Here is a 27889-nt window from a genome sequence, read left to right as displayed (position 1 = left end):
TTCGTCCAGAATAAAGGAGGGATTGATGGTCCAGTCACGGCGTTGACAAGGGCGATGGGACGATGAGGGAGACTAGTGGAGTCGGTAACCACGCGTGACCGGAAAGAGTCGGTCAACTACGCACCCCACTCCCGTGAAAGAGGACTAACATCCCCCCAACAGTCCACCGGTCTCACCTTCGTCGCCGATTATAACGTTCTTCTTCTTCTTCTTTCTTCTTCGCATCGACCTCCGCGAATCGAACCCTAGGAATTACGAGTCACCCCTCGGCGAGGAGGGAGGAGGAGGAATAGACATTTGCCGGGCTCCCCTTGCTTCTCCGCAGCGCTGCCTCCTCCTCCTCCTCCTCCGGATATGACTCCGCATCGGTTGATCTCCCAGGTAATTTCTGTGTCCATTTTCGTTCGCCTGGCGTCCGTTATATTGGGATCTTTGCGATAAACTTGTATAGACTCGACTGGTAGCGTTGACATAAAATGGGGACGTAATCAGTAATTTTTTTTTGTTTTTTGTTTCTATCTGATGCATTCTTGCCTGAATACCCGAGCAGAGACGGACAAAGTTCAATCTGTGAGTAGTAGGTACAGGCTGACTGCCATTTGGTTATTTTTGGCTCCGTAGTTATTGCAAGACCTGGATGTTTCTTGGCTTCGGAAACTATCTTGGATCTCGTGATTTGCTTGGGTGATCGTTCATTAAATTGATGACGATTCTACTTATGTATTCACGCATCTGCACGATTGTTAGCGTATGTGGACTTCCTTTTTTTGTTTTGGGAAGTGTAAGGCAGCTGAAGTATACGAAGGATAAATGCAGGTGGAGATACAAGCTTTATGTCCATGTGATAAGGTTCTGGTAGCATAAAAAAAATGAAAAAGACTTTTTGCAGGTACATGAAACCATTGAAGAGGAATTGGGTTGAGCTTAGATCTCACTTTCACGGCCTTTTGCGTCAGTGTGTGTGTGTGTTTTGCAAAAAATCTGATTTTCTAATTGAGGCAACCATACAAATTGATACTACAAGTCTTGAAGTTCCGATTCTAGTCACCAAATTTTCTGCTGTACAAAAGCAACAAATTCATCTGTATGAGATGTTAGTCAAACATCTAATATTTGAATGCTTTATTTAAGTTGTTTGTTCAATTAGGCATCTGATTGAAATTCAAGTCAGATGATAACTCTTGCATCTCTGACTCCATATCCTGCATTGAACCAATGTGTTCTAGGAGGAAGCCTATGTTGACATAGTAATATTAGTTTATGATGACAATAGCTGGTCAATGAAGATAAAATCTTATCGACCAATAATTTAGTGATTATAACTCTGATGATAGGCAGAATCTGAAGATTTTTTATGAAAGACGTGAACTGCATCTGTAAGGAGCAACTTAAATTAAGTATACAAGTTATGGGTCAACAATCAATGGAGATCTTTTAGGTTGCAGAAGAATTGTTATTGATCTTGCAAGCTCTTCTTTGTTGCTGTTGATGATCACAATCAATTCTGCATGTAGGAAAGAATAAATTGATTCAGTGAATATCCTTGTTGGCAAAGCGTGCTAATACCAATACGGATTGCTTGAGTTGAATCAATATTGGCAATGGACGTGTCTTTTTTTTTTTTTCTGAGTAATTGACATCTCACAAAGATTGAGAAATTTAGAAAAAAAAGAAGTAAATTTCAAGCAAATTAGTTAGAAGTTAGATAGATTACGTTAGGAAATTAATATAATCAATTGAAATTTGACGAAATTAAGCATGGAAAGTGGATGAAATTGAGTTAAAATTTGGTCAAATTGAGGCGACTTTGAAAAACATTATTGATCTAGCCCTTGGTCAAAAATTTATTTCTAATTGAGAGGGTTCAAGTAGATTGGGTGGGTCAAAAGAGGAGGTATGCTTCTTTTGTGCTGGCTCTAATGTACTTGTGTGCAAATAATGTTCATTTTCTCTGTTTAGACCAAGCAATGATAGGAAAGTAGAGGCTTGTGATTGCTAGCATCTGCAGGTGACCGAGGATAATAAGAGGTGGAGATAGCAGAAAGAATGCCCCTCTGTCAGTTTGTTTGGAATAGATTCACACAGGGCAAAATTTTGGCTGTGGATTTTACTGGAGGTGGCCTTAGTTAAGAGCATTGAAGGTGTAGGAGAAGGGGGAAGCCATGAATCACAGACTAGCATAAGAGGAGATTAATGCAAATTGATGGGCAACAATGGTGGAAAGGTTTTGTGGGTAGTAGTGTAGCAAATGAAAGGGAATGATGAATGAAAGGAGAGCAAGACTACAAGAGATCGTGAGGAAGCATCAAACCTATCAAGAATTGACTTTGATTCCATATTGCTGCAACAAGGCTAACGTCTCACACAGAAATAAGGCACCTCACAAATAATGAAACAAAGAGGAACTTCATTTATCAAAAGATGATTAATATAGGGCGGTTGATCCCTTTTAAAGGCTCCAACCTAAACAAAATTGAAAATAAATTCAAATATTCTAGGAAAGACATCATCCAACTAAGTCAAACTTGGACTAAATATCCTATTCTCTGTTAATGACAATAACCAAATCACACCACCAAATTAACTTATTTCACTAACTATAAGGTTCTACCAAAATAAGCTTTTACAAAGTTCTATTTTTTTATAAGAAAAATTAAATTTCTACTCTGCATTACCATTATGTCTGGTATTTTTCCTTAATCGGGATTGCACAACATGCTATGTTTTATTACCAAAACATAGCAAAAGTTAACCTCTGTTGACTCTTTATAATTCCAAATCATATCTCACTTATTGCAGGATTCTTATGACAAAGTATTCATTGTTGGAGCTAGTTCACCTGTTAAGGAGAATGGTTTTCTGGACACTGCAGATAACCAGGAAATGGAGAAGACCATTGATGAATACATGCAAGAATCGCCGATTAAGGCAACAGATGACCATCTTATTGAGTTTGCAGGAGCCATGAGAAGTAAGACTATACCTACAATCTGAATTTATTATAACTAGTTAACTCACAAATATCCTACTCTGAACAGGAAAGACGTTCGTAATTCAGATTTATTTTGCTAGTTTCTTCTGTATGAAGTATAATTTAATGGCCAATGAGAATCTTTTCTATTCAGCTGCATAAATGCATACAACAAACAATCTGGACTTATGTTTCTCCTGAAACTTCTTTCTTTTTCTCCTCATCCTTTTTTTCTACATGATTAGCAGACTCTTGATTTACATTGGACTTGTTCTACATGACCAGCAAAACTCTTTCTTTAACTCAAACTGAGTGCTTATGTATTTGGACTAAAAACCTAAGAATAACAAACCAGCAAATACTTAGATAGTTTACCTATCTTCAATGAGCTCATCCTATTGTTTGATCTCCATGGTTTCTAAGTTCAAGTCATTCCAGCCATAGGTTGACATGACTTTGTACTGTACATGTTAGGCAGACTGAGATATTGACACATGGTACTCATTGGTACATGTAAATACCAAAGAAGAGAACGGAAAGGGAGGAGTAGAAATGAAGACAATGTCAAGAAGGTAGGAAAGGATAAAAGCAAGCCCATTTAAGCCAAGAAACTCATAATAATGGCATGGTTTTGAACTGTTATTGTCTTGATAAGGTAGTTGATCTTTTGATTCTAACAGTGTGAGTTTTGGCTTTGATTGACTTCACTTTCTTGTTGGAAATGGCTACTTTAATCAATTTGGCCAATATTACCTAAGAGTGCCATCATCTATGAATCGTAGGACTATAGTCTCCTACTGGTGATCACAACCACATGAGGATAAATTGTACACTTGGATTTGATTGACAATAACAAATGAAGTGCCTCTGTCTTGCATGAATGCAATACATGAAAATTGCATCACACTCCTTTTTGGATGGATGGAGATTACTTACCCTATTTCTTCTTCAAGTTCTTTATGTGCTGGAAATCATTGGATTGGTACAACATCTACATGGTGCTTCCTGAACTAAAACCCCAACTTTTCTTGTAACATAGTTAATGCACATAATAATGGATAGCTAATGGTCCTGACCATTAATTGTTAAACAAAAAATCTCATGCACTCATGTATATAATTCCTGCTGTTGAATATTTTTGCTGCGTTTTTTCCACAGTTCACTGTTCCCTTTATATTATTTAACCTGGCAAATAGTTTTTTTCCTCTAGTTTTGTTTATTAGTTTTCTGTTCAGTATTATTCAGAAAGTGATCTCTTATCAGTACTATTCAGAAATCCTTTGTTCGATTCACTATGTAGTGTGTACAACATATTTAATCTGGCCAATATTATTATGAAGTCTAAGTACACGTTTTTTTTTCATTTCTGTAACATGGTTTTCAAATAACATGCATGTGTATTCATCATTTAGTTTGCAATGAAATAATTTTTTTTTATCCTTATCAGAATGTTCATAAATTTATTCTTTTTACATCACTCGTATCTGGAGTGAACACACTTTCTTTATTTTTCACCTAGCAATTCCTTCATGTTTAATCTCAGAACTTCTTGTCTTTTGTGTTTTTCTGTTTGTTTCTTGTAATATTGACAACGCATTCTTAGCAACCTTTAACTTGCAGCTGTTGCAAAGGCACTAAGACGAGCTGCTGAGGCAAAAGCTGCTGCTCAAGAAGAGGCAGCCAAATGGAAGCGTAAATATGAATTTGAGAGGGCAAACAACTTGCGAAATAGACATGAAGGTTGGTTTTAGATATCTGATTTCTATATTTTCAACGATTGAGTATTACATCTTCAAATTTTTTCTTTACTTGTTTCCCTGGAGAAGGAAAATATTCTGGGTAATATGAACAATGGTTTTGATTGTTGATTACCCAATACTTGTGATCTCTAACTTTCTAAATAATGTATTTAACTGTGAGTTGCGAAGATTCTGTGCTTGCATTTGATACATTGAGAAAGTTATTTTTATGCCCAAACACCTTGAGTGAATATCTTTATTTTCTGTATGCTTGAAGAGTATGGATGAATGTTTTGATGGTTAGTTTTATTGTCATCAGTTGAGAGGATAAGTTGATGTTGCATTTGCTAAGTTGTAGAACTTACTTTTTTATGCCCAAACAACTCAATTGAATATTTATTTTATGTATGCTTGAAGAGAAGGAAACAAAATTTGATGGCTTGTTCTTTTTTTAGCAGTCGAGAGGAAAATTTGATGTGTGTTATTCATTAAATGAAATTAAAGTTTCATGATTTTATAGACAAAAAATAAGTATCTCAAAGATAAGGACAAACTAGCTAAATATATGACTCGGTAATCTATGACTAAGTTTTTTAATCTATTCTTTTTAACACTCCCCACCAAGTAATATCTGTCACACCTAACTTCTAGAGAAACAAATTGAGTAGTAAAGAGATGCTTGATAAAGATATCTATTGTTCTTAGGATAAAGTGTATGGTCGCTGATCTTATTATACATACCTGCATCACAAATGGAGGGGCATTCTATCTCAATGTGCTTCATGCGCTCATAGAACATTCAATTGTTTGCAATGTATCCATTCATTCTGTAGTGTTAAAGCCTAATCTCTTCAAGATCTTGAAGGAATTTTGTTCACATAATCTTAAAGGGCCACATGTGCCATTGCCCTAGGCATTAGATCACACTACCATGTTTTTTCTTTTTCATGATATAACATTGCCTCCAACATATGGGTTGATCTTGAGCTGGTTCTCTTAATGTTTGGTCTAACACAATTTGTATTTGAGAGGGCATTGATATTTGTCTATGCTTATTGTACAATAAACCTTTCATCAGAGACATTTTAATATATTAAAGAATTCTTAAATTGCCTCTTGGTGACATTTCTTAGGCTGATGCATGAGCTGACTTATAGCACCAATTGCAAGGCAAGTGTGGTTGGGTAACTGTTGGATAAATGATTTTAGCAACCAGTCTTCATTTGTAAAATTTAATCTTTGGATAATTAAAAGCTCTTTTGGTTTACATTCAAGCAAACCAACATCCTGTAAACTATCCGTAGCATATTCTTCAGAATAAGGAAGTTCCTTAAGAGCTATAAGAAACTTTTCTCCAAGAAAATAACAAGGCCTTCTCACACCTTTTGTAATAAATTTTGCTTCAAGATAATTTTTGTTGTCTATGATTTCTTGCACATCACTTCTTGTTATTTGAATGTAATCAACATGAATTGCCCAAATCAGAATATTAGTGTTATTGTCCAATACTTCTCAAACCACATTTTAGGACTTTGTTTGAAACTATGAACAATATTTTTAAGATTTGCTAGTTTTCACTTGAATTAAATAGCTTGGTGGTTGCTCCAAAAACTTCTTTAGAAAATGTGGGCTTAAGACATTTTCGATGTCTTGAAATGTTCGCTGAATGTGATTTACTATTAAGGAAAACAATACACGTACACTGACTGAGTTGAGACAAGTAACAAGTGAGATGTCTCAGCAGTCTAACATTATAAATTTCAATTTTACCAAATGTCCATGGACAAGGGTTACACATTAGTATGAGGATGGGTAAGATTTTACCAAATGTGCATTGACAAGGGTTACACATATTAGGAGGATGGACAAGTTTTCATGTCCCTCATGATAAAAGACTACGTATCTCCACATTCATGTCTTGTTTTCAATGTGGATCTTCAAAAGAAACCCGGAAATCTTCACAGACAATGAGGACATGGCAAAATCATAAAAAGATAAGCCAAATCTTTATGAATGCATAGGGTGCACAGTGGCGATACATTTATCATTTTAAAGAGTAACTAATACATAAATTAAAACTAATATGTTTTTACCATCTAATATGCTAATACATAAATTAAAACTTAAGATGTTAGTTATTAATTTATTGTAACATTTATTTTTATCAAATGATTAAATATTTATGTTTTTACATTTTTGAATTAAGATTATCATTTTTAATCTATGATGGGCAAAAACCGTAGAAGGGCTATTATTATTGAAAAAAAGCCCAGATGAGACCCCTTCAAAAACACTTGAATCGGATTATCCTTTTCAAAAAATTATCATTTTGTCTGTTCTTTCTGTTTAGGTTGTCCTTTTGTATGTTTGATTGCAGCTGATTGCTTCCTAGTAATTTGCCTAAATTCTATTTCTTTTAAAATCTGGAAAAGTTTATTCTCTTGATGGTTTTCAACTGTTCAATGCAACATTTACTGGCAGCAATGTGGTAGTTTTCCTCTTTGTGTCTTCTATGAAGGGTTCAAATATTCATACATGATCAATGAATTTTGAGCTGTCTGTATTGAACAATGTTTTTTTTTTGCTGGAATCTGCACATGCATACATCAATAGTTATTAGGAGATATAGATGTGTACATGTGAACCATCAACATAAATCTTTGCCTTATTTATGCTTTCTCTACCTAAATAGAAAGTTTGAAATAGCTGAAATAGTATTATTATATGTTCCTTCCTGTCGTGTCTTTTGACAAAAAATTCCAGTGTATAGAGTTATTATGTTTATTTATCATAATTCATTTCTATTATTCTTAATTATTAACTTTCAACATAATGTCACCAAGCAAATGGTTCAAAGATTAACATTTTTTTTGATATGTAATCAGTATGTTTTGCACAACTCTTCAACAATTTTATTTAGTGTTGGAGTATCAGATATGTAAGGATGTTTATTACTACAGTTCATCCATCTGAGAGTGATCTACCCAACTCTGGAGTTGGAATGCTTAATACATGTGATGAAACAAAACCTGATACTACCGCTGTTGAGCAAAGTGAAAGATGCTGCAGGAAGCATGGTATTTGTTCGCATGAAATTCTTCAGGATGAACCAACTGATTCCAGCTCCAAACTCATTGGTAGAAAGGTTGCAAGGAAGGTCAATACACACTTCTGTCTTTTTTGGAGGTTTAGCATATGCTACATTCTACGTCTAAGTAGTTCTACTTAGATAATAGTCTTGTGTAGTGTGTCTACTGCTGCAAAAATCTCTACCTCTAAATGATCTCAAGTGGAACATTTTGGGCATTCCAGGCATCATTTAGGCTTTCATGGGGATGCAATGGAGAAAAAAGTGGCCAACATAAGCATGAAGTTGTCTCCTTCGAAAGAGGAGACATAATGACTGCAGAGCGCAGCAGTAAGCAGGTTAGATAACTTTCTTTTATTATAAGCTTGCTCCTTGTTCAACTAGGGAATGCTGCCGCAGATGTTCTTGTTCTAATAATTCAGATTTTGCAGTATATGGTATGTTTGTTTTACATGATCTAAAATTATGATTCCAGATTTTGCTAAAATGGGAAACTCAACCGAAGACTGTGTTTATTTTAACAAAGCCTAATTCACAATCAGTCGGCGTCCTTTGTTCTGAAATGATCAGGTATGATTTGCAGATAGCAGTTGCCATTCTCTTATTCTCTCGTGCTGTCGAAGCTTTTGATATTTCTTTCCTGCCATTTTCATTCCTAGCTTAAACTATTTTGAAATGTTTTCCATATTATCTGCAATAGTTGTGTATATGGTTATGATGCTGAAATACTATTTATTCCTATTCTTTTCTGATTCTCTATCCATTGAGGAAAAATAATAATAAAACTAAAAATCACACCCATCTATTTTATTTTAGTTCCTCCAGTCTTAAACTAAGAACCAGGTGGGCATGAAATAGCTGGAAGTGGTAAGACAAGGACTATACACCTGTGGTAAGGTTGCTGATGCTTGAGTGCATCTGTAATAGCTTGCAACTAAAGGAATGAATGCTTACCTTGAGAAGAAGCTTTCTGGAACATGTACAAACTTAGTGATCCAAACTATAAGAAATCTTCTAAAATGTAGGAAATTTTTTCTTTGTTTTTCAGTATTCCTACAAAACTGAATTATTTTCTAGAAGTAACATAGTTAGAACCTTTAATTTTTTTTGGTCATGCTATGCAAGGTCTTAAGAAGGGTATGGTACCAATGTCACACATACTCAACCACATATGCAGATGCATTGGTGTTCTCATTTAAAAAGAAAAATCATAGTGATAAAAGTTGAGCCATAAAATTTAAATACTATTTTGATCTAATTCTTCATATGCCATTGATTCAGGAATGACAGATTAAAAATATCTATTCAAACACCTCCACTATAGAAGCCACTTCGTTATTCAATATACTAATTCTTTTGTTTCTGCAGGTGGCTTAAGAACCATAAGGAAATTGATGTTTTTGTTGAGCCTCAAGTGAGATCAGAACTCTTGAGAGAAACCTCTTTCTTTGAATTCGTCCAGACATGGGGAAATGGTTAGTTATATTATCTCAAATTTAGTCACAATATGTTAAAGAGATTGCCCAATGAATATTCTAATAATCTTATTTTATAATTCAGAAAAGGATTTTTATGGATATATATCACGTGACTCTACTGATTCCTTTGATTTATGAATTTTTAATGTGATATTTGATTCTCACATCATGCTAGGAATCTTAATTTTTGCATATGAAAAATCCCAACTATCTTAATCTTGGTTAACATCCACTTTTGGTGGGAAAGGTTCATTCTTTTACTCTCGCTGACATGTAAGGCTTGGTTTCTTAAGATCATGTTCAAAAGATAGGAGGGGGAGAGTGAAAGGCTTGCTAATTTACAGAAGGAGCTCCACCGCTTATGTACATTTTTATATCACTTTCCCCCCTTCCAACTCCTCCAAGTAAACCCTGTAAGGGTAGCTTTAGGGCAAGGCTAGGATGAATTGTAGGTAACATTGTATCTTATTCTTGTCAGGATCCAAGTAGGTCTCAATTGGCTATAGGTATGGCTTGACACACATGACAGCCACAAGACAATTTGAAGAATTTCTTTAACATGTCCTTAGTCAAAAAACTATGCTATAAAAGAACCACCACCACCACCACAACAACAACCAAGCCTGATCCCACTAGGTGAGGTCGGCCATGCTATAAAAGAACCACTTAAAGAAATACAAATCGAATACTGTTAAAATTACTACAATTAAAAATTAACCTAGCTATAAAGAGAAGTCGTTAAAGAATCTAAAATTTCATTATTAGTCATAAAGACTTACTCTATTTGCAAAAATATATGAAACATAGAAGAAATAAGATACCTAAAGACTAACTACATAAATATAAAATAAATAATAACATTGCAAAACTTAAAATCTTAAATATCTTCAAAGTGTATTAGTAAAGATTTGATCTCAACCCATCAAAGTCCTAAACGGCAAGCACCTAGTTGTCGTGTCCTTGGAGTAGCAAGAGGAGGGTCAACATTAACAAATGAGAAGGTAAGGCAACATAATAATGTTATAAAAAGGATAATACATGAGCATAAAATAGATGAAAAATATGCTATGACTTTTAATTGCAATGCATACCTAATGTAAACTACATGATCACCTTACTAATAATCGCTAAACACCAATTGATAAGAGATCCATCTTTTGGGCACAAACCCATGCAATTTTTGATTGTATGGTGTAGAGGGTTGGCCATGTATGCATATGCATGACTATTAAAGGTAGGTTCTTGGCGAACATGTTGGTGATGACTCTGGCGATGAGCTTTGTGCTATGTAGTTTCAGAAGAGAATGAGAGGGGCTAGGATCACTTCATGCGTGTGAGGCTCTGGGGATGGGAGGTGGGGTTTGCAATTTGGAGGAGAAAGAAGGAGATTTTTAATATCTGAAAAACTCTAACTTGATCCAATCTGAGTGGATTGATTCAGGCTTCTAGTTCAGGCCCAGCTTGAGCCTAATGTGATTCCTACTCATTCTCCACCTGTCCAACCTCAACTAGCCATCTAATACCAAATATACCCATGTTGAATCCATAAACTACCAACTCGTTACCTAAATATTCCAATTTGGTTTTAAAATCCCCAAACACAGCAATTTACCTCATATGAATTCATTAAATGATAACTAGCTGCTAAATAACCTACACATATAACAACTCTAATTTGCGACGACCTAATAAATAGATGCAGAGTGGCTGATATCCTTTTGGCTGTATGTTGTGTGCAGAATTGTGACAATATGGATTACTGAATAAGATGAGACAATGAGATTTTGGTTCTTTTGAAGATAAATTGCATGGAAAGGAAAAGTCTTTCAGATAAATCCCATCTTTAATCGATTTTGGTTCTTCTGAAAATGAATTGCATGGAAAGGGAAGATCTCTCAGATAAATCCTCTCTCTAATCAACCTCCTGTGATTGCTATTATTGAGTATTCTCATTGCCTTTGGCATTCAAAATCTCTAATTAAATTCTAGTTCACTAAATAGTTATTTATTTAAACATTTTAGCTGCTTCGTATGTTTCCCTCTCAAACGTTGACACATAGTTATACTCCCTGCAAGCCTTATAACAGATAAAGCATGCACAATCACAATTTCTTAACTTTTTTGTTTCATTTTCCTTAGCATTGGCGCAACGGTAAAGTTGTAGCCGTGTGACCTAGAGGTTACGGGTTTGAGTCTCGGAAACAACCTCTTGCAAAACACGATAAGACTGCGCACAATGGATCCTTCTTGGGGACCCCGCATTGGCGGAAGTTTTGTGCCTGCCCTTTTTTTTTTTTGTTTGATTGTCCTTGTACAAGATTCTAAAAAAAACTTTATAGGTTAGACTGGTATTTACTATTTAGCAACTGTTAGTTTTTGAGTTGGGAAACGGATGGTAATAGAATGTATTTGGTACAACTTGTTTACGTTTTGCTAATCACTGTTGTGCAAGTGTTCTCTTCAATGCAAGTTGGCATGCTGCCTATCCAACATCCAAGACCTGGTGCCAGACATCAGCAAATGGTGATCATGTTTATGAGATGAATTGCACGTACCAAAGCATAAGTGTATATGTAAGCACAATATGTAGCAATAACTTAAGGTGTACAACTATGGATACCATTAGAGGAAGGTTCTATAATATGCAAACAAGGTCAAGGACAAATTTGGTTAAATAGAGAAATTGGTAATATTGAGAACTTAGTGGCTGTTGGGGTTCAATGTCAATAAAATTGGGTCTGGAATTGATTTATAAATGTATAGTTTTGTGTCTAACCCAATAAAGGAACTTCGTGGTTTTAGAAGAAAGCCCATCAGTTAGCTTACTCTTTCCACCTTGTTCAAATAAAGCATACGAATGAGATTCATTGCAGCTCAAGTTAAAAAGTAAACAACAGTAAACCATCGTAGTGATAGTTATATATATATAGTTTTGTGGCTCCTCCAATAAAAGAACTTCAGGGATTCAGAAGAAAGCTCATCAGTTAGCTTACTCTCTGCCCACCCTGTTCAAGTAAAGCATATGAATGAGATTCATTGCAGCCATGGGTTAAAGTAAACAACAGTAAACCATCATAGATGATAGTTATCCTTTACTATCTGGTAAGTGATACATTAATTCTTGCTTGATAGCTGTTGCAAGTTTTATTTTATCTACTATTCAGATTTTATTATCCGCCACTTGTTTTGGCTAAATATTTCTCTGTCAGCATTTAACCTTATATGTGGTATATTTTATTGTACTAAAATATTGTGTAATATGTATGAAGATTTTCTAATTTTACAATCTTTGAAGTTGGATGATTGTTGCTTTGGTTCACATTCCCTAATCATCTTTTAGTTTGTCGTTTCAAAGTCCAAATTCTGGATGTCTTGTCTATTTGTTTGCTCATAAGTGTATGGATGTGAATTAACTAGAACCACCTTTTAGATGAGGATATAAAGCAGCTGCACTCAAAGGTTGATCTAGTTGTAACACTTGGTGGTGATGGAACCGTCCTTTGGGTATGTTCTTTTCACTCCTATACTTCAATTAACATACCTGCTTTATGTTTTCATAATTATTATTTGTTTGATTTTGCTGAACCACCATATGACATGAAAACTTAATTGTTTGTTTCATCATTATTTTCTTTATTGTTAAAATGCCAAGTTGCAGTGTGCTTCCCCATGTAAGAATATTAATTTCAAAATACTAACAAAGCATTAACAACTAGACCAAGTCACTAACACATTATTGTATAGCTACTTGTGCCTAGCTTGTTATACCTAGCTAGTTGGAAAGAAAAGTAACTAGGTTTGGTATGCCTAGCTTGTTGGAATATCATCAGAATAACTAATACATATTGATCATGCATCAATTTTTGGGTGAAGCTGGAAATGATGGTAAATTCTATAAAATAAGACATGGCAAACGGTTACCCTTTTCCATTGTATTCATTGCTGGCTTATACTGTTGTCACTATAGGTGTTAGTAATACCAAGCAGTTGACAACAGAATTTTTTAAAAAAGTTTATTTTTGAAAAGAAGAGTGCAATGAGTTAACTAGCACTATTTTTCTGTTTAATCAACAGTGCTTGGTCTAACTGGTAAAGACTGTTATCTTTTAAGTTATCCAATAATAAATCAATTTTTAATGCCTGGTCTAACTGCAATGCTAGTTCTCTTTTCCATCATATATCTTCTTAATCTGTTTTGTTTTTTTATAAATGATTTTGTTTTAAAAATGCTTGGATTATCTTGCCATCTTGTCGGGATACCCAAAATAACACATTGCATATACACAATGGTTGGAACAAGACATTCTCCAAGTCAATCTGTACATTTGGTCCAGTAAAGAGCAATAATATCCTAAGGATCTTTATTTGATTTGTATAGACTTTAGAAAAAAAGTAGATCCGCTACCTTAACGACCCCCTAGTTCCGGCCACACAGATATGGAGGGAGGTAAATGCATGTATACAGGTGTTAGGCGCATGGTGGGATAAACCTCATGTCATCAGTTCTTGAGAATCGACCCCTGGCCATTAGGCTAGAGATGTCATGCGTTGCGCTATGCCTTAGAGGCAATTTGTATAGACTTTAGAGGTGCTATGTTATGTAAAACTGTTTGGTTTGTGAAAAATTTCTATTTTTTAGTTTGCAGTTTTTATAAATTAAAATAAACCCATTATATTGAAAAGGAAAAATAAATATTTTTCACATCATTCACCTCTAGTAAATTCAAATGTGTATAAAAAAATTGTATGAGACTCAATCTGGAGAGGTTTCAGCTTATATTCCTACCAATGTAATTTCCATTACAGATAGACATATTCTTATCTGCCGATATATTCAATGCTGGAATCCAAAAGTCGTGAATGCAAATAAAAAACATCTCCTGGATAAGCTTCACGACCGGGAGGTCTTCTTAATAGAAGAGACATTTAGCGATAAGCTTGTGCTTGTTTGGAGAGATCATCATAAATTATTAAAATATGTCGTTCACAATACATAAAATATTCAGCCAGAGCTGCTCCCATATAAGGAGTGAGGTATTGTAATGTAGCAGGTGAATCCACCGTTTCGGCTACCACAATAGTGTATTCCATCGCCCTCTTTCATGGAAAGTAGTCACTACCTGAGCTAATAGCTACATAAACACATATTACATTTTGGCCTTTTTTATTGAGAATTGTATCTGTGGCTACTGTTGTTTTGCCGGTCTGTCTGCCCCCAATAATTAATTCTCGCTGACCGCGTCCTATAGGGATCATAGAATCAATAGCAATAAGCCCCGTTTGAAGAGGCTTATATACAAACCATCTCGAAATAATACCTGGGGCAGGAGATTATGAAATTTCACCTCTCCCATCAATAGGTTTAGCCAGAGCATTTATAACACGACCCAAGTAACCCTCACTCACGGGTATCTGAGCAATTCGTCTTGTTGCTTTTACGGAACTTCCCTCTTGTATCATCAAACCATCACCCATTAATACAACGCCAACATTATATGATTCCAAATTCAAAGCAATGCCTATTGTACCCCTCTTCAAACTCTACTAATTCACCTGCCATTACTTCATCAAGACCATGAATACGATCAATTTCGTCGCCTACTTGAAGTATGGTACCGGTATTCACAATCTTTACTACTCTAGTTTATTGTTCAATACGTTCACGGATAATATTATTAATTTTGTCGGCTCGAAGGGTTACCATTAGCGTTTGTTTATTCTTTTTAGGAAGGAAAAAAAATAATGCCTAAATTAGAAATTAAGGCTAATCCGTTATTTTTTGCATGGCTCCGAGAATGCGAATATTAGCACGGATCATACGGAAATGTAACTCATTATTCAAGCAACTATTCAAAGTTCCTAGAGCTCTCTGTGAAGGCTTGTTGGAAAACTCATTGTCAGACCTGATTAATCGCTTTTTTCTTGTTCAAAATGAAGCATTTCATTTTTGTAATTTTCTAATTGTTCCAAACTATCACTAGTGGCATTAATCAAATTTACTTTTCCTCGTTCTATTTCAGAGTATCCATTAATTCGATACTCATGTGCTTCTATTTCCACTTTACGTAAGCAAGTCTGGGCTCTTTCGAGCTACTGCTCAACGACCCCTTTACGTAATTCTTCCAAATTTCGAATAGAACTTAAAATCCTCTACTTTCGATTATCTAATAAATCATTTAATGAAAGTAGATTATCTTACCATTAATTTCACAACTTCCATGATCTCTTCCTGAACCAAACATGAATCTTTCGATTCATTTGTCTTTCACGCTCAATTATTTATTTATGGTATGAGTATTCCCATAGCTTTTTTTAATGTAATGAGCCTACCTTCTCTTTTCTATTTGTAGTTAAACATATCAAACTCATAAAATAAAAAACCAGAATATTAGGAAGACTCTTCCGACTAGACCAGATCAAAATCTAAAATTGTTAGCAAAGTTGTTTTTGTATTTGTACTTTTTTTTTCATTTTTTCGAATGGAAAAAGGAAATGTGATTATAGAAATTAAAATAATAATAATAATTATATTATATTGTTGTTTCTTCAAATCCAAAAATTCCTCTTTTTTTTATACATAGGTCGTCGATTCGGCATTAGATAAAAAAAGGAAACAAAGTTTCTTTTTTTATCTCGTAAATAGTTTCAATTTTTTTATTGATATGAGTGTTATATATAAAAATCAAATAAATTACCAATTTTTTTTTGAACTATTTGGTTACTAACGTAGTGGTAGAAAGAATACCATGTTTTGTCCGGACTTTAAACAATTTAGCTTTAACCATGTTAAAGGTCTCGCATTATTGGTTGATAGAGAATCAAAGTGGATTTACCAATAAACCACGAAATGCTATGGTTCTTGCATATAATTTCTTAATTTATTCAGAAGAAATTCGTCGAGATCATGCACTTTTTTACTATTTCCCCTATCCCTTATAAATACCATAAGTGCAGATGGATGGATCCATACTATTCTTGAAATAAACTACTCGCACACACTCCCTTTCCAAAATAAGTCAACACACCAAGCACTACACTTAGATTTATTGGATTTGTTGCTAAAATATCGGTATTAAACCCGAAACTTTCGGCGTATGGCCAGTGGCTCAAGTAAACGAAAGAATCAATTACATTTTTCATATATTCTCCTCTCTTTTCTTTTGGATAGGACTAACAAAGAACAGAGTTCTCTTTGTATCACTCTGATCGCCCTTTTTTTTGATTGATTTATTTTTTTATTTTTTATTTCCCCTTTATTTATTTAATGAGAATAAAAGAAATCTTGTAATTTCATTTGTTTTGTTTAAATTTTTTCACATTTTAAAAAATTTTCTAATAAGATACTTTAGAAAGAATATTTTTTTTATTATATTTAGTTAATTTTTTTTAAGTTTCTGATTCTATTTTCTAAGAAATAAAGAATAAAAAAGGGCAGTCCAATGCACGAAACTCCCATCAATGTGGGGCCTCGTGAAAAAATCGAACTACATTGGGTTTATTGTATGTAGCCTTACTCTGCATTGCAAGAGGCTATTTCAGTGACTCGAACTCGTACATCTAGGTCACACGGTATCAACTTTACCATTGCGCCAAGACTCCCTTTCTATAAAATTTTCCTAACCATATTCTTCAATCAATACTTAATTTATGGCAAGATCCAACTACTATATCATCTGTTACATGTTGCAGTTGTCAAAGAGTGTGTTGATCTAAATAACCATATTAATCGAGTTCATAAGCAAGTAATGTTGTTGCGCGGGGGGGGGGGGGGTGAATTATCTACTAAAAAAACGAACTCCTTCTTCTTTTGATTTGATTAGTAGCACAATACAAATAACAATAATAAAAGAAATAACAACTTAAAGAGAGCAGGTAAAAGGTCAGAATTTTACTTGGTTACAACCTAGATGATTGTTAATCCAAGGTGTTGAAAAGCACTAGTAGATCTCTTTCGTTGAAGGCGAAGAAGCTTTTTACATACGTTGACGGTTCAGAAATGACTAAAAAAGTTAATACAAAAGTTGTTAATATTTTCTAGGTCCAGAGGTCTTTTTATAGTACATAGAAAATGTTATTCGCAACTTGAAGGCGCCTTCAAGGTGGTCCAAGGCGCCTTCCATCGGATAAATTCTATCTCCCGAGGATAAAACTTTATCTTCGAGTAACGGCTAGGGAAGGCGCCTTCAAGGGCTGGAGGCGCATTCCAAGTGGCAGATCAACTCCTTAGTGGTTGATCTTTTCACGTGGGTGATTCTCCGGCTAACCGGAGTTGAACTCACCCGAACCCAACTCTGACATTCTCCTCGAGCATGCTTTCTCCCGACTTCTCGTCCCTCGAACGTCGCGCACATCCTTCTCGTCCACCGGTGTACTCTTCCACAGCATCTCATCCCTCGGATGCACCGAGCCCATCGACTCCTTTTCCCATGCTATCCTTCTCGCTAACTGCGTCTTCCGCTCGACTTCTTGTGTTCCTAAACTCCTGCACACTTAGACACAAGGATCAAACACAACATGACCTAATTTAACTTGGTTGACCACATCAAAACTACCACGGAGTATTTACATTAATACATAGTTTAGGCGATTAGGAGTTAGGATAGTTGCTGAAGTGTCTTCAAAAACTGTTAAAATCCAAGGAATAAAAAAAGGATCTATGATCCATCCATCATATTGCACGTATTTCTTGGAAAAATAATTAATTCATAAAAGGATGTTCCCTCCAAAGAAAATAGTATAAAAAATTAACTTTTTTTTTTTAACATGTGATGTATTTTATATACAGAAAAATGTTACTAGTATAGAGTTTGAAGAGCCTTAGCTGAGGACCAACCTAATTGATCTGCTAAATATCAATATATGTTCCAGAAGCTTAGATAATTTACTTAACTGTACTTCAAGATCTCAGGTGGTTAATTGACATGGATCCCTAGCCCCGGATCTTATCTTGTTGGAAGAGTTCAAATACTTGCATTGTTGATCATTCTATCACAAGAACATGCTTTATTTTGAATCATGTTTGTCTATATACACAATACACATACATACAAATATATATGTATAACATTCTTTAAAATTTTTGTATGATTTCTATTTTGCATATAAGAAAATTAGAAAATGTGAGCTAGCCTAAATTACTTGCGATTTCACTGGATTGCAGCAAAAAGAAAAAGAAAAAGAAAGTATCCCAGCTATTTTGAGTCCACTTGAATGTGGAAGCATTATTTCACTTTAATGGAAATCTAACTGTACCTAAAGATATCTATCTCACTTTTCTGAGTGTAAATCAAATATTGCTAGAAAGCAAATCAACAGCACAAGTAGCTTTGCATTAGGCTCAAATTAATACTGGATGACTAGATTATTATTATAATGCATTGTCAACCCCTACTTTCTTGTCTTCTATCTCGTTTGATTCTTTTCATTTTATATTTTAAATCTTTTTATTTCATGGTCATAGTGAACCAAGATCAGAGGCTTATATCTATTTACTTATAGTTGAAAGCATTTGCAGTAATTGCCTTCTGGCCACTACTATCATTCTGTCAATATAACATTTAACAAATACAGACTTGTGCATCGAAGATCTGAAGTTTTCTTGCATCTAAATTATGTTTTTTCATTCATTAATTGGCCTTCAATGATTGGGTGCGCTGTTGTTGTTTTCTTTTCTTTTTTTTTTCCTTTCTTAATTGATCAGTTTGTTCTTTGATTGGCAACTGTATATATCATGCCCTAGATTTTTATTGTTTGCTTCTGTGCTTCTGCAGGCAGCATCACTATTTAAAGGACCTGTTCCTCCTCTTGTGCCATTTTCTCTAGGCTCTTTGGGATTCATGACACCTTTCCGTATCCTGATATTTGATCTATTAGACTTTGATCTATATCTTCCAATTAATCTTAATCACATGTTGCCTATGAGATGTAGGACTTGGGATTATTTTATACCGGTAAAATCATGTATTTGCTGATTGACTTTTCAGAAAACTACCCATATATTCACATATGGCTGTCAATATTGGACAACTTAGATAACAGGAGATGAGCATGACACCACCTGAAACATGAATTAGATAAAATAAAATCTGAAACTGATGCAATGACACAATTATGAAAACTACTTATGACAGAATATGCTCATCAAGCAATACAATCTAGAAAACATAGCTGCTTTTATGTCATAGAAAATGGAGAACTATTTTTTCATATGATAAATAATTAAAAAAACATGCTATATCTTTTCATACAATTTTGTATTGACAGAAAACGGCACTGTCCGTCATGACAAATAAAATTATTACATGAAATCATTAATTGCTATTATTATCTTCACAATTGTAGGACATTTGTATTTACCATAATTGTGTTTGCTATAGCCTTGCAGAATCATGCCCTCTGGTAATATCATCTTAGTCATGATCATTGATGAAAGAGATATGTTTGCTGAGCAGAATATAATCGTGTCTTCTGGTAAAATGTACAAAATTTCACTTCATGCAAGGAATTAGCAGTATAAGACAAGGCCGAGCAGAAATTTCTGCTCCATCCCTGCCCCACCTTGTTTTCTGATTACACTTTCGCATCTACTCAAACCATTTATATTACGGGGAAAGGTGAAGTCAACCTATCGAGGTGGGTTGACAAGGGACTCATTAAGAAAAGTTTTAATGTCATTCCTACAACTGATGCATCTTCCTCTTCTCTCTCTACCAAGGCCTATGAGATACTAAAGGCTCCAACTTACCAACTCAATCTTTTGAACTCTTTTCCATTTCTTCCTTGTTGGTCAAATTGGCTTATCAAGTCGTCACCTTTGGTAGTTCCATGTTTATCGGTCCTCTTATTGTTAGTTTACCTTCACTTTTAAAATCAAATTCACTAGTTGGATCATCTGTCAAGACCACCTTCACACCAAGGATTTCTTCAATCCCCCATTAGAACAACTCGTTCTCTGACCCATGTGGTTCAAATGTTCAATATGCTTGTTTCCCCTCTAGTTCTTTCCTGGCCATCTCTCATGTGGCTTCATTTTATTGGGCTTGAAAATCCTTTTCAATGGCGCCTTCCCACTCTTGAAAATCTACCTCAAAGACAACTGCAAGGTCTCTACACAACTAGGTTCGTTCTTCAAGGTTCTATATGTCGCTTCTCGTAGGGTTTTTGGACTGAAAATTACAGAACATTCCACTGCAAATTGAGACCTACTCCAGTATTTAAATGGCTCAATGACATCTCTTCTGGCTATAATTGGAAAGCAAGTATACAGTTCTCTTCTTGTTTCTTCACAAGTAGTGACATTCTTATTTATCTGTTAATATCTTAGGTAGGCGCTTCCCCTGATTTCCTAAAAAAAAGAATGTCCATGCAATCTTTAACATTTATCCTCCAGAAAGTGAAAATTATCGGGATTGTTTGGATATGATACTGAAGGGACCTTTTAGTATCACTTTACGACATCGACTCCAGTGTCATGTCATCCGAGAAGCAGCTAAAGATGAATTGGATACTGAGGAACCCATTCTAGTTCTAAATGAAGTTACAATTGACCGGGGCATATCATCTTACCTTACCTTCCTTGAATGTTATTGTGACAGCTCCTTTGTTACATGTGTACAAGGAGATGGACTGATCTTGTCAACTACTTCTGGAAGCACAGCATACTCATTAGCAGCTGGAGGGTCAATGGTCCACCCACAAGTAATTCTTTTTCTGTTTGCATAATTATATAACTGTTTGTATGATACATATGCCTTCTTTCTGTTGCCAATTTTCAGATTTAACATATGCATTATAGAGTCTATTGGTTTGTGTCTGATTTGAATTCACGTGCTTCCATCTTCCTAATATTTTTTCACTTTTGACTTTGCATGTGAGCTCTAAGTAGCATTGTCAAAATAATAAATTAGACATCTACCTTTTGTGGTATATGTTTTATGGCGGCGAGTACTACCCTTGGAAAGTCAGGTTCAAGTACATTTTTAGGGTGCCAAGTATAGCTGACTAGGAACCTAGGCCTCGACAGGATGATTTATGGAGTGCATATTAGCCATAGTCATGAAAAGGATAGTGCAATTATTTATTCTATTTGTTTTAATAATAATTTTACAATTAAAAATCACTGTAATTTACAGACTTTGAACTTATTTTATGTGACTTATCCTCACTAGTGAACTGATTAATCAATTTTAGATAACAATAATACAAGATGATCACCAAATTAGTCTGTTCTAAGATACGATAGAATTAGCTGTTGCCATACTTTTTCTTGTTTTGTTAAAAAAAAGGGTCTTTTTAATCAAAATGGTCCTTCAGAATACTATTCTGATATGGGTACTATAAGGTCAAGAAAAATATTCAGTAATAATGACAATTCTTTTTCATATAGTGGCGATTGCAATATCCTTTTGTTTTATAGGAGTGTACGTTCACGGCGGCTCTCGTAACCATTTTAATATCTACCATATGCTTTTTTTTTGTCTTAAAATCGATATGAATTATTCTATTATTTTATAAGGTCCTATATCGTAGAAAAGTTCCAGGGGGTGTGGTGTCTCTTTCTAATTAAATGATGAATTTTATTGTAATGACATTTGTGCTTTTACACATCATGTCTTTTGACGGACTAATAAATTGATACGTATTCAATCTTTTTTCAGACGGAGGATCAAAGATACTCCTTGTAGATTTTGAGATGATTGTTTCCTACTACTCAAAGCCCTGTTTAATATGATACTCTGAAATGCAGGTTCCAGGGATACTTTTCACTCCGATCTGCCCACATTCATTATCATTTAGACCATTGATTTTTCCAGAGTATGTGACGCTGCGGGTCCAAGTGCCTTTCAACAGTAGAGGATCTGCCTGGGCATCTTTTGACGGCAAGGGCAGGAAACAGTTAGCACCTGGTGATGCTCTCATTTGTAGCATGGCACCTTGGCCTGTTCCCACAGCATGCCAGGTCGATTCCACCAATGATTTTCTTCGGAGTATACATGAAGGTCTTCACTGGAATTTGAGAAAGAGTCAGTCATTCGATGGTCCCCGTGACTCATAGCCCGATCCCAAGGATACCATTATGTGGTGAAGGCACCAGTGATGAGGAGAATTTTCACAGTGCTAAATAACCACGGTTTTACCTGTATTACTTCTACTATGAGATGTAACAACTTATATCAATCGACTCTAGGTCACTATAATCATCATATAGAAATTGGAAATGTAAGTAGCAGAACAGTTTCATGGTATAGAAAGTAATGAAATTTTAAGCTGCATTTGATGTGATGTTTGTACTTTCTGCACCAACTTCGCAATAAACAAGCTTTATTTTTACAGTTCAGCAGAACAAGTTACCTCTTCCAAGAGACCGTTGTTTGTCAATCTTTTTTCCACTCGTATCCAACTTAATTCATCATCATCAGTTCAACTGGTCAGGTCAAGTTCCTTACATGTGTGTCATTGGTGACCTCATGTATTGTTTTTGGTATATAATTCATTAATTAACAATGGTAGTTAGTTTACAAAAGAAGGCGTCTTCAAATATATATAAATAAAAAGGACACGACGATATAATTGCGAGTACAGACCCAACGTCATGCCTCCACTGGACCCGGACAAACTTCAATCAATTTGAGAGCGAGAGGTCCTCGTGATTTTTCGCTTTAATTCCACGTTCAATGTCCGACCCTGTTACTGATAGGGGTGAATATTAAGTTAAAATTGAATCGGTCTAATTTTTTTTAAATAAATTGAATTGAATTGAATTTTCAATAAAATCAATCAAATTGAATTCAACAAATCGAATAAATTAATTTTTTCTAAAAAATTAATTTGACTTAATAAAAATTTAGTTCAATCTAAAATTTATAATGTATAAATTAATTTAAATTTTCGAATAAATTGAATCAAATTTTTAAATTTGATCAATTTATTCAATTTAAATCAACTTTTGCTCATCCTAATTACCGACAGTAGTCATGTACATGTGCCTAACCTCCCCTACGCCATAATCGCGAATCTTAAAGCGTCGTAGCACATGATGTCAAGTGTCGCTGTCGGAGGCGAGGCCGAGCCAATCCATATTGGGCCGGCGGCCTCGGATTCCGTCGCGAAATCCACGTGGACTCATCAGAGGTCGGGTCCCACGCGTCTCCTGCGCTCGCGAATTAGCCGTTTCACAGGTACTCTCTCCTCTCCTGGAGAGCGCGACTCGGCGTGGGGCCGGCCGGTTCTCTCAAATCACTGCTGTTGGGCGAATTTGTTTTTCTTTTCTCCTTTTTAATTTTTTTTTTTTTTTATTGATTTCTTTTAAACGCTTCGACCTCACTCACTGTGACTGACTGACTGACCGACCTACCCAAACGATCAGGCACCGGGCGGACTCTCCATTTGAATCCCCAAGCCGTAGAGGAGAGAAGTTTTGTCCTTCTTCTACTAGCCAGGTGATCCGAGAGAGGCGCAGGCTCTTCGTTTGCCATGGCGACCGACCCTGGGATCCCCAAGGTGGAGGCGGCGCCCGGAGGAAGCGGCGACGCATCGTCTGAGGGGCGGAGGGGCAGCGATCCTCCGCGCCTGGATCTGAAGAAGGCCAGGAAGGAGAGGATCTGCACCGCCAAGGAGAGGATCAGCCGGATGCCGCCCTGCGCCGCCGGTAAGCGGAGCTCAATCTACCGGGGAGTCACCAGGTAACTGGATTGTTTCGTTTCTTTTGGTATGGGGACCAGGACGGGTCCAGCTAGTTCGTCCGTATGTGTCACATTGATGCTGATCTGTCTTTATCCTTCTGTTTATTAGAGTGTGAGAAAGAAAGTGTCCATGAAATGACGGAGACAGTGATATCTATGAAAAAGTGCCTCTTTACTACTTGGATTTTGGTTTGTGGAAATAGGTGGCTATTTGGTTATATTTAGAACAAAATATGATCTTGGATTGGAAGTGTGTTGTGATCAGCGTAGCGGCTTCTTTGATTGGCGAGCTCAGTCCAGCAAGCATGGTGGGACAATCGGAATGTCATGGTTGATCGTGACTTTTTAATTAGTAGTTATGGCTTCTTCGGTTGGTAAGCTCGTCAAGGTTAGCGGCTCAGCATGTCAGGATTATTGGAATGGCGGTGTTGATCATTTGCTTTTTAACTTACTCCTTTGGATTAGTTGGTCTTATTGGTGTAGTCGTTGGATTTCATCGTACCCATTTAGGTAGTTGCCATATTATCTCAAGTTAAAAAGTAAGATCAAGGTGAGAGGTAAATCGAGATTATACTGGGTGGTGGTGAGAGCTCTTTATACAGAGACGGAGAGGCAACTATAGGGTCACAAATTAAATGAGAATTAACGCCTCTTTAATTCATATCTTATTTGGGAGGTGAAAGGCCAAGGCCACCCTTAATTATGGAATTAACCAAGGTTGATCCAGTAGTAAGGAGGGGGGATCCCCCTTTAAGCAGAGTCAACGCCACGTGGAGGTTGAAAGGTAAAAGTTCAACCAGGGGTTTGTCCGAGCGGATAAAGATTGAAAGTTCAAGCAAAGACACCGTGAGTCGGGGTTCACGCTCATGTTGAATAGTTATGGCTGCGGGTAACATAAAGTAGTAATATCTCCACAGAGCACACAAGAATCTCTATACGACGGACGTGATGGGATGATTTCGGAATGGGGTAGAAGAGACAAAGGACAAGGAACATCTTCTGACAATGTTTGTTCAACAGGCCATACGCAGGATCTTACGACAGAGATTCTGTCCCATCGAGATGTGCGGACTATAGCATGGTGTCGTAAGCTCTTGACAAGCCTATCTTGAGGTATGGTTAGAGGACACGATTCGCCTCGGTATGCGTGAGCCTCTTCACTATAAGGAGCCTCACACCGATTCTCCCGTGTTCAAGCCACCCTGCATTGAGGCCGGAGGGTCGTGGAACCCTTCCGCCCGACCTTGCAAGTTCGCGGAGGTCACCGACAGATCAAAGGTGTAAACACCTTAAATTAAAATTGGGTGGCTAGAAGGACGTAAACAGTGTTGGGTAGCACGTCTTCCATCAGTGATGTTTGGTATTGTTCCTGCACACTACACTAATTTGATTTTGATAAAGTCAAAAATCAAATCTAGGACTCCTTTGATTTGAATATTTGGGCCATCAAATCAAAAACCCACTAGTGGGCTTGTTTAACTCAATCAATGGGATTCACAATAGTAGAAATTCAGCCCAATTAGGCTGAGCTTTTAGCTCATTTTAGTTGAGAAATTAGCCTACTAAATTTTGTGCGACTCAAAATACCCTTCAAATTAGTCCCACTTGAATTTGCGTTTATGCGTACTCCGATTAGGGCTTATAAGTTCACATTTGTGGATTACAATCGTATACACGAGCTTGTGCCCTTCTCTGATTGTAAATCAATCTAGACGAAACAAGAACTACTTGTGGTTTTCTCCATCACTTGAGTAGCTTTTAATTGGATATTAATTTCTCATTCACTTGAGAAATTAATTTATGAAAATTTATTTGCAAGTTCTAAATATGTTAATAAAAAATTCTAGCAAAAATAATTACTGTAGTGCGAGAGTTGGCTTGTGATTTTGTATCATTCATAGCGGAATTATGTCAGAGTTTATATATTTGATTAGTAGATAAAGCTTTAGTTAGAGTATCTGTAGGATTCTCCTTCTACTTTACATAGTTGATGGAAATTATCTTACTAGAGATCAACTACTTAGCGATGTTATATCTCTTATGATGAGACATACCATTATACATGCTATCCCATGCCCTACCAATAGTCGCTTGGCTATTGCAATGTATCATAACTTTTGACATGGAATATCCTCCACAAAATTGTAGAGTTATGCTTCTTCTCTAGCTTTATCTAAAGCTATGCCTCAATCTCCATGGTATACCGAGCTATACAAATCTTTTTCAAGGACTTCTTGGACACAACACCTCCTCCAATGGTAAGCATGTGACCACTCTTGGATTTGGAGTCTTTTGCATCCCATATCTAAATAACATCTTCAGATACCTTGAGTAGTGTACTCTGATCATTGTATGTTTGAGATACCTACTTATTAGTGCTTTCCAACAATTGCTACATGGATTACTTGCATACTACTCAACTTGTTGACTGCATATCTTATGAGTGTGTTTTATGATGTATATTAGACTGCCTATTATTCTAGAATATTTTTTATGAAAAATGTCGATGAAGATGGTCCTGCTTGAGTGGGGTGAATAGATGGTGAGTCTAAATTGTTTGCTTCCTTGTGCACAACTAAAACAAATGCAAGATTAATAATACATTAATCTTCTCGCAAAATAAATTTGTGCCCCTACTCGGTTTTGAAATAGACTATCTATGTCCCTACTGGATTTTATTAGTTACAAAAAGCAGTTGTCAACAGCAAGTCATGCTTTTCTGGATTGCTTGATAGCATAGATAAAATACTTAACTCGATATTGCTTATCCAATATCTACATTTGTCCTAGCTTATAATAAAGGCCTTTTGATTAGGAGCAGTACAAATCATCCCAAGTGGAAAATGACAAGAATAGTTCAATTTGGGGGAATGATCCTCTTGGTTTTGTGAAAAATTTCAGTCAGTATGTTTAAGGTGTGAAAAGAAAATCTTAAAGATGCAAATATGTCAACCAATTCATCCCTAACTTAAGCCCGTTAACAATTAAATTTCTAGCTTCTAGCTTCAACTTCCTACAGTAACGCCTTAAAAGGCCTTATTTTCACTTTATCCTGAAGCTATAGATGCATGTTTTTTGTTTGTTCCAATTTCCTAAGCTGCTCTTTCTTTTCAATTTATTATTATTATTTTTTTTCAAATTTTAGACATAGGTGGACAGGTCGGTATGAGGCTCATCTCTGGGATAAAAGCACTTGGAATCAGAATCAGAATAAGAAAGGAAAACAAGGTAAGTAAAGAAACAAGACGCATACCAACCAATTTACACGAAATATCTTTAATATACATAGGATTCCATTGTCTAATGTCTCAGTTATTTTGCTTGTAATATTATTAGGTCAAATTCTGTTATATTTTTGAGATATAGTATCTTTTGTAGAGTGGTCTTCATGGACATGGCATTTATTTCTTGTGAGCTAACTTAAATTTCTTTATTTGCATGGTAATCATGTGTGGACATTCCCTCCAGTGTACTTAGGTATACACAATTTTTCTCCTTGCTAGTTAATTCATCAATTTGGAAATTCATTCTGTTATCTTCTCTCCATTGTGATGATTTTTAGGTGCTTATGATGAGGAGGAGGCTGCAGCTAGAGCATATGATCTTGCTGCTCTAAAATACTGGGGTGCTGGGACACTCATCAATTTTCCAGTGAGGAATAAATTAATTTATACTCGTGACTCGTTGATGCCTCATTAACTATCTTGACTTGTAACTATCACTGCTAGAGTTATCCATACTTAGCCAGATTGGATAATTTCAATGTGAATCAGTTGAGTTTGGTTAACATTAGTTGATTTTCTGTGTTTAATGAAATTATCCTCCATTTTGTTGACAAGTTGTTGGAAAGGTCTTGAGTTCAAACAATACAACTGTCAGTTGACTAGAATAAGTCGAATTGGATGGGTCATTCAATTTAATCAAGATTGAAG

At 35.7% G+C, this 27889-nt stretch overlaps 2 protein-coding genes and 1 pseudogene across 2 annotated transcripts; 2 read left to right on the top strand and 1 right to left on the bottom strand.

The window, feature by feature from the left end:
• Positions 1-22547, top strand: LOC122037543 (putative NAD kinase 3). The gene is made up of 11 exons (XM_042597059.1): positions 1-381; positions 2800-2971; positions 4592-4711; positions 7671-7867; positions 8023-8136; positions 8274-8368; positions 9167-9273; positions 12707-12780; positions 19047-19125; positions 20666-20973; positions 22022-22547. The coding sequence occupies exons 1-11, from the start codon at positions 355-357 to the stop codon at positions 22328-22330; spliced, it is 1602 nt and encodes a 533-aa protein (XP_042452993.1). The 5' UTR covers positions 1-354; the 3' UTR covers positions 22331-22547.
• Positions 12801-16003, bottom strand: LOC122037544 (annotated as a pseudogene).
• A 1046-nt stretch (positions 22548-23593) lies between the features above and the next one.
• Positions 23594-27870, top strand: LOC122037560 (AP2-like ethylene-responsive transcription factor At2g41710). Its single transcript, XM_042597076.1, has 4 exons — positions 23594-23957; positions 27103-27185; positions 27426-27434; positions 27520-27870. The coding sequence occupies exons 1-4, from the start codon at positions 23749-23751 to the stop codon at positions 27654-27656; spliced, it is 438 nt and encodes a 145-aa protein (XP_042453010.1). The 5' UTR covers positions 23594-23748; the 3' UTR covers positions 27657-27870.
• Positions 27871-27889: the final 19 nt, after the last annotated feature.

This window comes from Zingiber officinale, unplaced genomic scaffold (assembly GCF_018446385.1).
Source record: "Zingiber officinale cultivar Zhangliang unplaced genomic scaffold, Zo_v1.1 ctg61, whole genome shotgun sequence".
NCBI classification, from domain to species: Eukaryota; Viridiplantae; Streptophyta; class Magnoliopsida; order Zingiberales; family Zingiberaceae; genus Zingiber; species Zingiber officinale.
This window is presented reverse-complemented; position numbering and strand designations above follow the sequence as displayed.